The 16,098-nt window shown below is 36.4% G+C and overlaps 1 protein-coding gene across 1 annotated transcript in view; it reads left to right on the plus strand.

Moving 5' to 3' along the window:
• Positions 1–16,098, plus strand: part of UBAC2 (UBA domain containing 2) — a 156,515-nt gene that overhangs the window by 16,573 nt on the left and 123,844 nt on the right. Inside the window, exons 2-4 of the mRNA XM_033104386.1 lie at positions 9,339–9,466; positions 13,171–13,290; positions 13,815–13,924. Of these exons, the coding sequence (XP_032960277.1) occupies positions 9,339–9,466; positions 13,171–13,290; positions 13,815–13,924 (358 nt within the window). The remainder of the gene's footprint in view (positions 1–9,338; positions 9,467–13,170; positions 13,291–13,814; positions 13,925–16,098) is intronic.

Below are 16,098 nucleotides of genomic sequence, written 5' to 3' on the forward strand. Positions count from 1 at the left end.
AATTCCAGAACATTTTTATCATCCCCAAAACAAACCTAGTACTCATTAAGCTGTCACTCTCCATTCTCTCCTTCTTCCTGTCCCTGATGACCACTAATCTTCTCTGTGTTTCTATGGATTTTAAAATTCTGGACATTGCATGTAAATGGAATCATGCAATATATGACTTTTTGTGTCTGGTTTCTTTCACTTAGCACAATGTTTTCAAGGTTCATCCATGTTGTTGCATGTGTCAGTACTTCATTCCTTCTGTGGCTGAAAAATATTCTGTTGTAAGGATATACCATATTTTGTTTGTCCATTCATTTGTTGATGGATATTTGGGTTGTTTACAATTTGGGGCTATTATGATAATGCCACTATGAATATTCAGGTTTTTGTTTCAACATTTGTTTTCCAGTTCTCTTGGGTATATAACTAGGAATGGATTTGTTGTATCATATGGTAATTCTGCGTTTAACTTTTTGAGGAATCAAAAAAAATACGTGAGGTTATAAAAACTAACAGTGAAAATCCCTTTAGACCATAGACCATGATATAAAGATATCATGTTTCTTTGTTATATATTAGAAAGCTTTTTTTTTTCTTTAGAGTCAGGCAGAATTGGGTTCAAATCTACTAATTAGCTGTGACCTTGGGCAAGTCATTTAACCTTCCTCAGCGTATTTTTCACCTAGGGCATGCAGATAACTAATTGTCTCAGGGTTACTGTAAACATTCACTGAGATGGTATTACACAGAAAGTGCTTTTTTTAGCACAGTGCCTGGCATAAAGTAATCAACAAATACTGTAATAATTATTTTAGGATAATATACTCACCAGAGCTTGATTGCTATTCATTGCCACAGAGATGGCTGTATACTTCATTCCAACCAAATAGGTGAATGATCCAAAAGGAAACATCTTAAAGTTTGATGTTTTATTTTATCTTTTCCATAGATGTTTTGCATTTTTGCTTTTAGGTTAATGTATTGTCTATTATTGTCAAAATTTGTAACATCCCTGTTTTCTCAAGTGGAAGGACCTGTTGCTAAGAAATTATGTTTTTAACCATCCATTTGATCACTGCTTGGGTTCTTCATGTATGAACCACTTCCTGGCTCCACTCACAGAGTGACCAGAAGAGTGCAAGTGACTTGCTTTTTTTCAGTGCATAAGGATTTAATGAAACTTTTTACAGAATTAGTTACTAGTCAAACAAAAATTATTTTTCCAATTCATAAACAAGATTTTTTTTTAATTTAAAATCTCCCATGAACAGATCATTCAGAAATTACCAGTTAATATTTTGATAGATGCTTTAAAAAAAAAATCCAGGTATTTATATACTAGTTTTTAAAAAGAATTATATTTTATTTGATTTATTTACGAGACTATTTAATTATAGATATTAATCTATAGATTATATAGATTATAAATAATAATCTATATTATTTAATTATAGATAATAATTATAGAACTATTTTGCAGTTACTATTTAGGAACATCTTTCCAAGGCATGAAGTATGTTTCTACAACCTATTTCTTACACTTGAATATTATTTTATTTTATGGGGAGAACATAATTTATCCATTTTCCTATTGGACATTCATGTTGTTTCTAGTCTTTTTTTGCTATCATAAACAATGCTGTGATGAGCATCTTTGTAGCAAAATTTTTGTGCACATCCATGATAATTACTTTGGGCTAAATTCCTAGTTGTAGATTTTTTTTTTTTTAATCAGAGGATTTGTATATATATTTTAAAACTTTTGATGAGTTCAGCATTTAATAAATACTCACCACTCACTGTTACACCCTCCCAAGACTATAGTCGTTTATATCTCCATTCATAATTGCATTTATTTTTGTTACACAGGGTACCGCTTTGATAGCTGTTATTACTGTTTGTGACTACATGTCTTTTACTTATAATCTACTATGCTGGTGAATATCCCTTTGGACCGTGGAGTTGTACGGCAGTGCATCACCAAAAAGCAGTTTTATCTGTGGTCAGATTTTCAGGGTTTGAATTTGGTTCTGCCACTCCCTAACTATTATTTCAGACACCTGTTTCTTGCACAGCATTTCAGTGTTTTCAGACTCACATTTATTCCATCTATTTCTACACAGTCTTGTTTGGTGTAAACCGGTCTGGTTATTAAAGCTTATTTCTCTGTTCCTCCCATGGGGTTTCTTTTCTATTGCCACTCTAGATTATTGAGGGATGATGGGAAAAAATGCTTTCCTGTTTCTTCCCTGGGTTCTGAGATACATTTACAAGGCTCCTTAGAAAATCCTGTGGGATCAAGCAGTTGTCAAAAATATCTATCACTCGTGGTGGCCAACTGATAATGAATTGTTTTATTGAATCTCCCTCACTGTTTCATTCCCTGTCTTCTTCACTCTTGCTCCCTGGGATCACATTCCAAAATAAACTACCTGTGTATAAGCCTTCGTCTCAGCCTTTACTTTCAGTGGAACCCAGGCTAAGATATTTTGTGATTGGACAGGTAAATTAAGTCCTTCAGTTGCAGTTTTCTTCTGTGTATACATTTGGAAAAGGTGTGTCCACCTCCTGTAGTTCATTCATTCACCAAATACTTACTAAAGCACTTCTGTGTGCCAGGTGCAGTTCTGGGTATGGGAATACAGCAGTGAGCAAGACAAACAAGGATCTTACCTTCATAGAGTTTACATTCTGATGAGGGAGACAGAGAAGTATTTCAAATGGTAAAAAATGCTATGAAATAAACAGGATGATGTGCTCCAGAGCAATGAAGTCATGAGTAGAAACCCCTCTGAGACTCTATTCGAAGTGAGGTCTGAATGATCAGGATAAGCTGGATGTGGGAAGAACATTTTGGGTAGAGGGAGTAGCAGGTGGAAAGGCCCTGAGGTGTGAATGTCAGGAGCAAGGTAGTACACATAAAGTACTGTGTATGGTCTTTTGCACTTGGTAAGTGCTCAGGAAATCTTCGATAATATTAATAGTAAGATTCAATCGAAGGGGTAGCCTATCATTAACTACGCAGCAGTAAGTGGCCAGTTTTACCTCATGAATTGACAAAAACTGGCTTCATAAAATAAGCAGATAATTGTGCAGGATATGAATAGACTTATATGGTACATTTTTCTTCATCGATATGGTGAATTACACTGATTGATTTGCTTTGCATTCCCAATTACACTTCCCTTGGTCATGATGTATTATCCCTTTTATGTATAGCTGGATTCAATTTGCTAATATTTTTGTTGAGAATTTTGCATCTGTGTTACTGGGAGATATTTGGTCTGTTGTTTTCTTTTAATGTCTTTGTCTGCTCTTGGTATCGGTATAATGTTGACTTAATAAATTGAATTGGGAAGTGTACGCTCCTTTTCTGTGTGGTGGAAGAGTTTGTAGAATTGGTATTCTTTACCCTTATATGCTTCAGTATATAAGGGTAGAATTCTCCAGTGAAGCCATCAGGCCTGGAATTTTCTTTGTTGGAAGACTTTTAACTATGAATTCAATTTCTTCATTTCTGTAGGACTAATCAAGTTATCTGTTTCTGTTTGAGTGAGCTTTGGTAGATTGTATATCTTTCAAGGAATAGATCTATTTCATCTAAGTTGTCAAGTTTATGTGCAAAATGTTTCTAATATTCCCTTATTATCCATTTAAAATAATTTATTTGTGATAAAAAGTACATTCATAAAATTAACATTCTAACCATTTTTAAGTGTACAGTTCAGTGGCATTACGTATATTTCACAATGTTGTTGTGCAAACCCTTATTATCCTATTAATGTTTGTGGGATCTGTAGTAATGTCCCTTCCTTTTTTCTTGATACTGGTAATTGTATCTTTTGTTCCAGATCAGTCCTGCTAGAGGTGTATTTTATTGATCTTCTCAGAGAATCATCCTTAGTTTCATTGATTTTTCTCTGTTACGTTTTGGTTTTTTATTTCATTGATTTCTACTCTGTATTTCTTTCCATCTGCTTTCTTAGAGTTTAATTTGCTCTTTTTCTAATTTTTAAAAGCTTGTAGCCTACATCGTAATTTGAGACCTTTTCTCTTCCTACATAAGCACTTAATACTACAAATTTCCCTCTAAGCACTGCTTTATTTGCAGCCCACAAATTTTGATTAGTTGACTTTCACTTTTCAACCTATTTAACATATATTCTAATTTCCCTTGTGACTCCCTCTTTGACCCAGATGTTATTTATAAATATTTTCTTTAATTTTCAAATTTTTGGGTAATTTTCCATCTATCTTCTGTTGATCCTAGTTTAATTCTGTTGTAGTCATGGACATAACTTTGTATGATTTTAATTCCTTTAAATTTATTGAGGTGTGTTTTATGGCTCAGAATATGGTCTACCATGGGTCTACCTTCCATATGCACTTGAAAAAAATGAAATTTGCTGTTGTTGGATAGAATGTTTTATAAATGTCAATCAGGTCAAATAAATTGATATTGTTTTTCAAGTCTTCTATATTCTTACTGATTGCCATAACAACATATCGCAGACTGGGTGGCTTAAACAACAGAAATTTATTTTCTCATAGGACTGGAGGCTGGCAGTTCAAGATCTAGGTGTTGGCAAGTTTGGTTTTCACTGAGGCGTCTCTTGAGTTGTAGATAGTGATTTTCTCCCGGTGTATTCACATGGTCTTTCCTCTGTATATGTGCATCCCTGGTATCTCTTCTTCTAAAACAGATTGGATTAGGGTCCCACCTTTATGACCATTTAACCTTAATTACCTTTTTAAAAGACATATTTCCAAATACAGTCACATTGGGGGGTTAATACTTCAGAATATGACTTCTGGGGAGATGCATATCTCTGATTTTCTGTCTACTTGTATTACCGATTACTTAAAGAGGAGTGCTGACGTCTCCAGCTGTACCTGGATTTATCTGTTTCTCTTTTCAGTTCTATCAGTTTTCACATAGGTTTTGGGGATCTGAATCTTGCTTATCCTAAGAGGAGGATTTAAAGCTGGAATTATCTGATTTAAGTTATCAGATCTATATTTTTAGGAGTTTGTTTACTCCTGGACAGAATTAAAATGGTTGTATAAATAGGGTTAGTTATTAATTCAGTATTTTATTTATTTTTAGTCTTTATTTTTAATTGTAAAATATACATACCAAATTTTATCATCTTGACCATTTTTAAGTGTATAGTTCAGTGGCATGAAGTACCTTCACATTGTTGTGCATCTATTTCTAGAACTCTTTTCATCTTGCAAAACTGAAACTGTATACCCATTAAACAGCTCCTCAGTCCTCCTTCCCCCGGCCTCTAGCAACCACCATTCTGCTTCCTGTCGCGATGAATTTGGCTACTTAGGTACCTCATATAAATGTACTTATATAGTATTTATCTGTTTGTGTCTGGCTTATTTCACCCAGCATAATGTCCAAAAGATTTTCCATGTTGTAGCATGTGTCAGAATTTCCTTCCTTTTTAAGGGTGAATAAATATTCCATTGTGTGTAAGTACCACGTTTTATTTATTCACCCATCCATTGATGGACGTTTGGGTTTCTCCCACCATTATTTACTGAGTACCTCTTACACATCAGTCACTTTTCATTAAACACTGAATGACTGCCTTTGTGGGCCTGATCCTGTTACAGGCATGGGGAATACTGCAGCAGTAAACATACCAAAGTCGCTGCCTTCAAGAAGCTTATATTTCAGTGGGGACTGAGGGTGGGAAGATGGACAATACACAGAGAAACATATTTCTTGATTCTAAATTGTAATTTTTTTTAAATTTTATTGTTTATAAAATTAGGATGTACCTTACAATTAATGATATCTTAGAATTATATTTGTCAGTGTTTCTTTTTTTAGTGACATCTAAAATAATGGTGTATCTAATCATAGAGTTGATGAATCACTAGTTAGTAAGTCAGTTGTTGACAAGTGCTATAAAAAAAATAAACCAGAACAAAGGGGATAGAGTATTACATGGGATATTCACAAATAAGTTGACATTTGAGCAGAGCACATGTTCAGATGAGATGATATTTTTTTCACAGTGGGACTTCCTGCCTGAAGGATGCAGTGTGTAGGTTCACATTCTGGCACAAACTCACTGTGGACTAGTAGCAGTTTGTGAGCTGGTTACTATGAGTAGCGCTGGGGTAGAGGGTAGAGTCCTGGCAGGTGGTGGTAGAGATGGGGGTTTGGGAGCATTTTGCAAGCTGGGCTCAGATCTTGTAGGCATGGTAAGGGCAAGGTGACATAATTTGCCATCTTAGTAACTGGCAACAGTTCTTCCAGTTGCTCAGAACAAAAACTTTGGAGTCATCCTGGACATCTCCACTTGCCTGTATTGTACGCCCAGTCAGCCAGCCAGCAACTCTTGCCTACTGTACCTTCAAAACATCTCCCAATTCTGAGCACCCTCACGACCCCTACCTAAACCACACTGGTCCAGGCCATCGTCATCTCGTGCTTGGATTATCATGATAACCTCCTTACTTGTCTCCCTTCTTTACTCGCTTTCTTGTGATCTCAGTTTAGCAACTAAAGTGATGCTTTGAAAATATATCTGATCATGTGATGCCTCTCCTTAAACCCCTCAAAAGCATCCCGTCACTTTCAGAGGAAAGGTTAAAGTCCTTATGATGGCCTGCGGGGATCCACACTATTTGCTCTTTGACCTGATACCCTGTCTGCCTTGTGCTTGTCCTGCTTTTGGATGCCTTGGCAGCCTTACTGTTTCTTGATCATGTTGAACATGTTTCTGTCTCGAAGCATTTGTACTTTCCCTCCGCCAGAAATACTGTCTCCCCAGGTTATCTGCAAGGCCCACTTCCTCAGGTTTCCGCTCAAATCTCGCCTCATCAGAAGGGCCTTCTAACCACCCTTTGTAAGTTAGCACCCTTTTTTCCCTACCAGCACTATGTTTTACACTAAAGCAGGATAAGCTAAGTTATGCTGCAGTAGCACACAACTCCGAACTATCTGGGGCCTGAAACGACAAGGTTTGTTTCTCACCGAAGGTGTCCCTCCGTCGCGAGTCACCTGGGAGGTCTCCTCCACACGGTCTTTACTCCAGGATCTGGCTGCTAGCACAGCTACCGTCTTGAGCATCAGCAGAGGGAAAGAACACTCACTGGCTCTTCAAGTACCTGCCTGGAAGTAATGTCTGTCACATCGACTTGGCCAAAGCAACTTGTTTCCACACCTCACTTCATTAGAGACAGGGATGGGTGCATCATGTCTCCTGAAATCCATGGTGGATGACATTGCCAACACTCTTTACCCTGCTTGTTCTTTCTATAGCATTTATTTGCATCTGACATAATACGTATTTACCTCACTCTGTGTATTTTCTCTCCTGTCTAGACTCTAAGCGTCACAAGGGGAGGGACCTTGTCTATCAGTTATTGCTGTACGGCCAAGGGTAATGCCTGGTCAATAGTAGGTGCTTATTAATTTTAGAGAATGATTGAGGATACTAAAGCAAGTCATGCATTTATTCATTTGGTGACATGTAAGCCAAGGTGGGGTGTGCAGCAGGGAGCTTTGAGGAGAGAGGAGCAGGTGGTATCAAATAAGAAACTGGAGAGCAGACTTACTACAGAAAAGCAGTAAAATTGCTGGTCAGTGGAGAGTGTCAGTTTGAGATCTGAGACCATAAACCTACGGTGAAATCTTGCATGGAGCTCAGCTGTGTGATTTTCTCCAGTAATGTTGAGCTGCTCAGGACCTGGCCTGGAAGAGGCAGGAATGAATGATGGGACCTATTTCACTAGGAGAGTTGGAAGCCCGAGTTGGACGAGGAAACATGATTCTAGCTGCCCCTTCAAGGTGCACCTCCATCACCCCTGCTCCGTCTTTGGTCCTGTCAGCATACTAAAGGAGCTTACCTTGAACCAAGAAACCCATTCTCCTGGAGTGGGGTGACTGCGGTGGTAGAAGCGGTTTTCCCTATACTCATTCTTTATTTCATTTGCTTCTCATAGCACTTTCGAGGTAGCTTTTCTCATCATCATTGTATAGGTGAGGAGAACGGGGGCTTAAATTGCTCTGATAGAATTTAGGTTGGTTAAGCTCACAGCCACGGTGCTCTGCCATGCTTTTCAGGTGTACTTACTGTGGCAGTGGAGCTCCCTTATCGGGGGATGGGGAGCTCTGTCACTTTTAGATTCCCTGGAGCCTTAAAGACAGTATGCAACCCTTTAGTAATGGTTCCAATTTAGATGTTGCAAGACCTTACCAGAGAGGAAACAGTTGGGCTATTTTTACATACTTAAGCAAGAGCAATAACCACATTACCAACTGTAACTAGTAGATTCGCTCCCAGGGAGTTTCTTATGAACACACTTGAAGTGTACCTCACACGTTCTGAGAATGTCTCCATCAGTGATATTTTTCTGTGGTCTTGCCTGTTGATGATCTGAATGTTTCATAGGTGCCAGGGGCTGTGCTAGGCTTTATTGCCAATAGAGCGAGGAGAAGGCAGGCGGCCTCCCTTCAGGAGTCTTCAACATAGCCAGGGAGGCAAAACAGGTAGAAAACACTGAATAATCAAGTACTGCCTAGAAAAAAAGGGTGTAGAGTGGGGAAAGGCCTCTCAGGCTAAAATGCTTCACTGACATAGGTAATAATACTGTGATAATTTTGTACGGTGCCAGGTGGGGTACTAGACTTATTGTGGGGGGATCACTTCGTAAGTTATATAAATGTCTAACCACTACACTATACACTTGAAACTAATACAATATTGAATGTCAACTGTAGTTGAAAAATAAAAAAAATAAAAACAAAATGCTTCACTGAGATGCATGGAGTGAAGTGGAAATTGAGCTGTAATTAGCAGGCTGTATAAGATTTAGACAAGGCTCTCAATGGAAAACTGACTTGGGCTCAGTCGTAGTCACCGTGGCACTCTCAGAAGGCCACTGCAGGCAGCAATGCCGGCACCTTCCGCCGTGTTTGAAGTTTCTGAATGTGTTTATGTATATGGATCCCGTGCATGCTCAGGAGCTAACGGGTCGAATTGATAGAAAACATACTCTTCTGTCTATTGTGTTACACTTCCGTGACCATTTCCTAAAAGGTATTCGAGGGAAGTTACTGGCAGTAAACTTGGTTTGGTCTCATATACGAACAGTGCAGCCTCTGCCAGTGAATTTCGCTTGTGTTCAAGTACCCTTTGGTAACTTAACCTCTGCAGGTAGATGTTTTGAAATATATGTTAATGAGAACTAAATTCCAGAGTGTGTGAGGTTAGTCGTCATTCTAATTTTTAAAAAAGGGAGTACTCTTGCTTTCACTCATACGTTTTTGAAAATCTTACGAACGATCATTCTGAAAGTGTTTTTCTTTTCCCCTCCAGACAAGGCACCTCTGTCTAAAAGTCTTCTGCTGGTCCCCAGTGCCCTGTCCCTTTTGCTGGCGCTGGTCCTGCCACACTGTCAGAGGTTCTTCGCGTATGACCTCCAGTCAGTCAAGGACGACTTCCAGGTAAGCGCTGCTTCACTGCACTTTGGCAGGAGACAAGGCAGGTTCTTCTCTTCATTTGCCTTTTCTTTCTACTCTTCTTAGTCCCGCAAAGCCTCTACATGTGTAAGAAATACTGTTCATCATCAATATTTCATGAACAAGGAAAGTTTCCTGTTTTATTTATTGATATTTTCAGCAAAGCAGGTTATAATGAAGCAGTTGCAGTACTAGGCACATCTCTGTCTAGTTTCTTTTTACTCATGGAAATGCAATTTGTAATTTCAAGAGGATTAAAAACAATGTTAAGTCTGTGTTTTAATGATTCTTATGCACACTTCATATTTTCAAAAACCTGCGTCGGTTTGAATATTGATTGGATGGTGTAAGCTCTTTCAGCTCTAACAGATTGTGAATCTTTCATAGTGGTGGTTAAACCACGTAGGAAATTTCTCTTGGACTTTTGCTGCTGGGAAGAGCAAAACTCTATGGTTTCCAAGATTTACGGGCTGATCTCGTTGAAAATGCTGCTACTTCGTCTTGTCTGTGAGCTGAAGTGTCAGTGCAAATTATGGTGTATAACCTGCTTCCTTTTCTTTGCTAAATACTTGATTAGCAATTTTAAGCACAGTAATCCACTTGAATACTGACACCTTTGCTTCGTAATGATGTATTAATAATAATAATACTATGCTCAGATTGGCTTCCCAAGTTCTTGTGAAGGTCTTTCAGTTATTTATCCATACTACTGCTTTTTGTCAGAAAATAGTGTAGCTTTCTATATATTATTTAAGTTGCTATAATGCAATGGTTCTCAACATGACTGCACCTTAGAATCACTGGGATAAACTTAAAAAAAAATATATATATATATGCATTGATATACTTTTTAAAAAGATCCCCAGGGGATTCTAGCATATAGCCAGTCCTGAGTCCAGCTCTAAGGGACTGTAAGGGCCATCTGGCCCTGACTTGGTACCTTCCTGATTTGGGGGTTAATTTGGTTAATCTGGCTAAGTAGGCAAGCATCCCCGTCTACTGCACCACTTTATGGGCATCTGTGCCCTGAAGATGGAGAGGAAAATCACCCTTCAGTCCAGGGATGTGAGTAGCCACACTTTCCTGCTGGAGTCACCTAAGAAGCTACACTTTGCTTTTATAAGAGCTGCTATAGAGATTTGAAGTTTCAGTTCTACCTTGGGAAATCAAACATACACATACATAGGAACATGATACTGTAGGACACAAGTGTACATTAAATCCTTGGGGCGTGATAAGTGCAGTAGGGACCAGTTTCAGATGGAATAGCCCTGGAGAGCCTTAGTGATGATTTGGTCAAAGGAAGGGATGACAATTAGCAGTAGAGAGAAGGGCGTTTTTCTTCACAAAGCAGCCTTAGGAATGCTGTATAAGAGGCATGGTTGGAGACTAGTGCCAGGTTAGACTGGATGAGGACAGGAGGGGCAGTTGATGAAGGGCTTTGTTTTGCAAGTGTGGAATCTCCCGGATTTGGGCACTTGAGGCAGAGACCCTGCCTCTCGTGTTCTTCAGGTTGAAATGCAGAAGTAGTGCTTTGCCGAATGTGAGCCCGTGATCAATCGTCACAGGGAATACTCACCTTATAGTAATACCCAACGATCTGTTCTTGTCCCAGGGTCAAGTTTCTGTGTCCTTGAGCATAGTTACAAGCCACAAATTAACTTAAAGTGTAGCTTCTAGTTTTATTTGTCATTAACTGAAACAACAACAACATGGGGCCCTATAAACCCAATTTGTTAGTTTTACTAATTGTAAAGTCTTCATTTCCTTAATCCTCCAGGTTTTCCTGGTGGCTCTCAGGGCTCGGCTTTGAGTAGAATAATTCTTTTAGAGTTTTAAATATGGAAATAGAAGACTTGGAGCTGATTTTCGCAGTTTCTGCATCTGTTGTGCTACAAAGATGACTCTCATCATCATCTTACATTTGTGAAGTACTCGACAGTTTACAAAGTGCTCTCCTGTATGCTTACATTTCATTTGTTCATACTGATGGTAGTATATGCTGGCTGAAAGTTTCAGTGTGATTCTGGTATTGAGTCATGGAATTTCTGAGGGAGAAAACATTTCGTTGAGAGCTGTCCCCTGTGTTCCACATGTGTGCCCAGGATGGTCATTGGTAACTGATCATGGTGCTGTTTCTCCTTGAATCCAGCTCTGACCTGAGCACAGATGTATAGGCAGCTATCCCAACTTCAGTCAGATTGGCACGGGCAATGAACTCTAGTGGTCATCCCTAATATTTTGGAGTACACTGGTGATAAAGACTGTCTGGTGGCTTGCTTGGAGCTGAGACAGACGTGAAATGTTTTGACTGTTGGTATAGTATGTTTTCTCATTTGTATCCTTGTTATTTCTGTTGATAAGAACACAGGTTATATGACCTTAAACAAGTAAAATACTTTATCTGTGCCTCTTCTCCTTATTTTAAGATAGAGTTAATTTTACCGATGTTCATAGCAACCTTATCCACAATAGTGAAAAGGCGGAAACAATCCAAATGTCCATTAGCAGAAGAATGGATTTTAAAATGTAGTATAGACATACAGTGGAATATTATTTAGCCACTGAAGGTAATGAAGTTCTAATTCATGCTTAAACACGAACCTTGAAGACATTATACGAACTAAAATAAGCCAGACACAAAAGGACAAATATTGTATGATTTCACTTATATGAGGTACTTAGAATAATCAAATTCTTAGAGATGTAAATAGAATAATGGTTACCAGGGGCTGAGGGGAGGGGAGAATGGGGAGTTATTGTTTAATGGATACGGAGTTTATGCTTAGAATCCTGAAAAAGTTCTGGAAATAGTGGTGATGGGGGTACAACATTGTAAATGGTCTTAATGCCATTGAATTATACATTTAAAAATAGTTAAAATGATAAATTTTATTTTATGTATATTTTACCAATATAAAAACAATACAAAAAAAAGAGATAGGGTTAATATTTGTCTTACCTATCTTATAAGGTAATTGTAAAGGGAAATAATACTGAAATGTTTTACAAATGTTATTGGGATTATCTTTAAAAACCTGGAAAATTGTAAGAAGACTCAAAATAGGCCTTTGAGTAGCTCTTTCTTCTTTGTATATCCCCTTGTATGTTTTTCACGCAACCAGAAATAGATTTAAATAAACTACGTTAAATTATTTAAAAATTTTGAACCCAGTAATATTTAGCAGCAGTTGCCATAAATTGCCATGTACATGGTTGCTATCAAGTAGGTTGATCATTAAAATTAAAATCAGAAATGTATATTACTGAGTTTATCCTGAATTGCTTTTCAGTTACAACTGTTTTATTTGTAGCGTAAAACTGAACATCTGTTAGCTTTTCATTCCAAATCATGTATATAATTTTATTTTTCTTGTACTATACATAGTCCTAAATTTTTTTACAGGAAATTTCCTGTTGTCTTAATGAGAATACATTTTCTTATTATAATAAGCAAAACAAAATTTAAGTACCCGTTGTGCCATTATATGGAAGGAATTTTTAGTATGAGAGAGTTGAACTCATGTCTTAAGGAAAACACATATGTAGTTTTCCTTTACTGTGTACATTATTAATTTGCTTAGAGTATAAAACATAAACAGTATAAAGCAAATGTAATAAATTTGCTAAGGAAGCTACCTGAACAAATCTTACTCTAATTTATTGTTCTTTTTTAAATCCCCATCTAGATATGGAGGCTACTATGTGGAAGAATAATTTGCCTTGATTTGAAAGATACTTTCTGCAGTAGTCTGCTTATTTATAATTTTAGGATATTTGAAAGAAGATATGGAAGCAGAAAATTTGCAGTAAGTTTTTATGTAGTTTCCCTTTGCTATTAGGTTATAGAAAAACATTTTTTTGTTTATTATATTTAAATAGTTTTATTTTGTTGTTATTAACAATTATCTTTTAATTACATGATCTTCTATCGAATTGGAACATGGACATCAACCAAAGAAAAATTTTAAATTTAAACCACTAGCATGATAAAATAATGATGATGATAATACATAATATCAGGTGTGAGTGGGTAATGAAAATTTTAATTTGGAATTTGACTTGAATAAAATTCTAATTATTTTGCTTAATGGTTTGTGTGTTACTTTTTAAAAATAAATCATGCTATAAATGTTTTTTTCTTCAATATACTTAGAAATAATGGAAGTTATTGCATTTGGCCAGTATAATTATAGTCCCTCATTTTGAAAGTTTGTTCTAATAAAAACAAACTTTTAAAAATATATGTATGCCTGAGCTGGTTCTACTTAAATAAATGTTGGTTTATTTTTAGAAGACTCCCTATATAACGTTCTTTCTGTTTTGTTTTTAGTCCTTTTTGCTGGGTTCCTGGGTTTTGTCAGCCTTGGTTGACTTCATCCTCGTTGAAACTGTCTGGTATTCCTTTGGTATCACCGCATCCAGGAATTTGCCTTCTGGATTGTAAGTAGCTCTCAAAGATGAGCTTAATTTATCACTATTTAAATCTGATTTGAAGCGTTTATTGTACATGGAAGTCAGTAAAAGAATGTGTTACACTTTTAGATAGTGAAATTGATTTTATGTGTAAAAATATCCAGTGGATACTTACATTTTCATTATGTTCTTGAAACAGTTTATTTTACATTCACTTTTTTTCAGTTTTGAAATCCCATATTTTAGAGAATTTTTAATGAATTTCTTGTTCTGGTTCTGAAGGTCGAATTTTGTGTGTTTTTTATAGTGAAATTTTGTCTGTAATTTTGTGAATTAAATCCAAAAATACAAAATTTAATTAGATGAAGAAACAAAATTAATTTATCTAAAGTTAAGTTTCTGAAGAATGATATTTTTAAAAATTGATGTAGTTTACATAGCTCTACCAAAGATAAAACAAAGTCAATATATAGATTACAACTTTGTAGCCAACCTGCTATAGCCAACCTAACTCAGATTGTATATGCTGTCATATTGTGTTGACCAGCGTTGTTAACATATATAAGTGACCTTAAAGCATCTCTGATTTAAGTATCTGAGACCATATTTGGGAGATACTTTGAAATAAAGATACCAGATATTTAAAATTAAATGTGTACTAACTTCAGTCTTATTTTAATTTTGAATTTGTGTTTTTGAGAATTGCTAGACGATTGTATAAATCTTTATTCAAATTCACTTTGGATCTCTATTTTAAAAATATCGTTAGTGATCTGATAGCTTTCACACTTATATTGTTAATATTTACAGTATAGGTGCTCTTTATGGGATTTACTGAATTATACTTGGCATGAGTGTTGACCTTTAGCTGTTTTAATGTATGATTCTGAATAATATTTGAAGGGAGACATAAAATTCTGTGTCCTAATTATCATGCAGTTTTTGTTTAGTTCCACGGATTGTAATTGTAATGAGACTGAGAAGTTTCAGGTGACTATTCTGCTCTTGTAGAAAATAGTGTAGTAACCAGGAATGATTCATGTTGATTCAGAAAAGCAGCAACATTACTAAATCATTAGTTTTTCCCAAATATTTCTCATCCTGCCCTATTCTTTTTGGTCTATCAGGTCTACTGAGTTATGGAAGGGTATATAGGTATCATGTGTGTTTGTCTTAGAATAAACTTGGGGGGAGTAGCAAGATAGCTTTTAACTCTTATGTACGTTGTCCCCTTGTCTGATGACGTTTTTTCTATTTCACATAGAATTGAATGATAGTTACTTCTTTAGGTGAATGACATTTATTTCTTTATGGAATCCTATTAACTGGTACATACAAGGAAGATTGATTCAGTTTTGATGTTGGTAGGAATATTTTTCCTTATTCTTAAGGCAGGAAGGCATTTACCTATTTAGACCTTAGTTCGTAGCAAGAGTTGCAAACGAGTAAATTCAAAAGTTATAGGATCCCCTCTGAAAGATAATATATGAATGTTAATTCAGCTACCACCAGAATGAGAATATATTTCTCTCTTCTTTTCAAATCCAGAAACATTACCGTATGGTTTTTTAGCTTTTTGTTGCTTTCTCAAACATAGACTTCTTGGAACATAAGTCTTTACTTCAATAAAGAAACTTTGCATTTTGTAAATGTATCTTTTATTTTATTGTAGTAGCAAAGCTCCAAAAACTCAGGGGAGGAAATCACTCTCCTTTTTTCAGTCAATATGCTTTATAACTTGCAGTGTTTTTCGCCTAACATCTTGTTACCTTTTTCTTACCCATCAATGCCAAATTTGTGTATTCTCTGTACAATTCTTCACTTCCTATTTAATTCTCTCTCTTCCTTTTTTTTTTTTTAACCTCACCACTTTTAAAACATTCTTGTAAAGGTCACCAGTATCTAACTAATTTCCAAAGCCAGTGGCTAATATTCAGTTGTCTCCTTTCACCTTTCAATAGCATATTAAATGCTTTTGACCATCTATGAAATAACCTGCACCCTTGAGTGCCAGCACACTACTCTCTTCTGGTTCTTTTTGACCTCATTTACTGTCTGCAGCTCCTTTCTCGAGCTTATTTCAAGTCCTTTCCCCGGGCTATCTTGTCCACTCCCATGAATTCAACTACAGTTAACATCTGTTTATTTCCCAACTCTCTATTTCCAGTCCATGTTACTTTCCTGATCTTTCTAGAGCCCTA

Source organism: Rhinolophus ferrumequinum, chromosome 4 (genome assembly GCF_004115265.2).
Source record: "Rhinolophus ferrumequinum isolate MPI-CBG mRhiFer1 chromosome 4, mRhiFer1_v1.p, whole genome shotgun sequence".
In the NCBI taxonomy this organism is placed as follows: Eukaryota; Metazoa; Chordata; class Mammalia; order Chiroptera; family Rhinolophidae; genus Rhinolophus; species Rhinolophus ferrumequinum.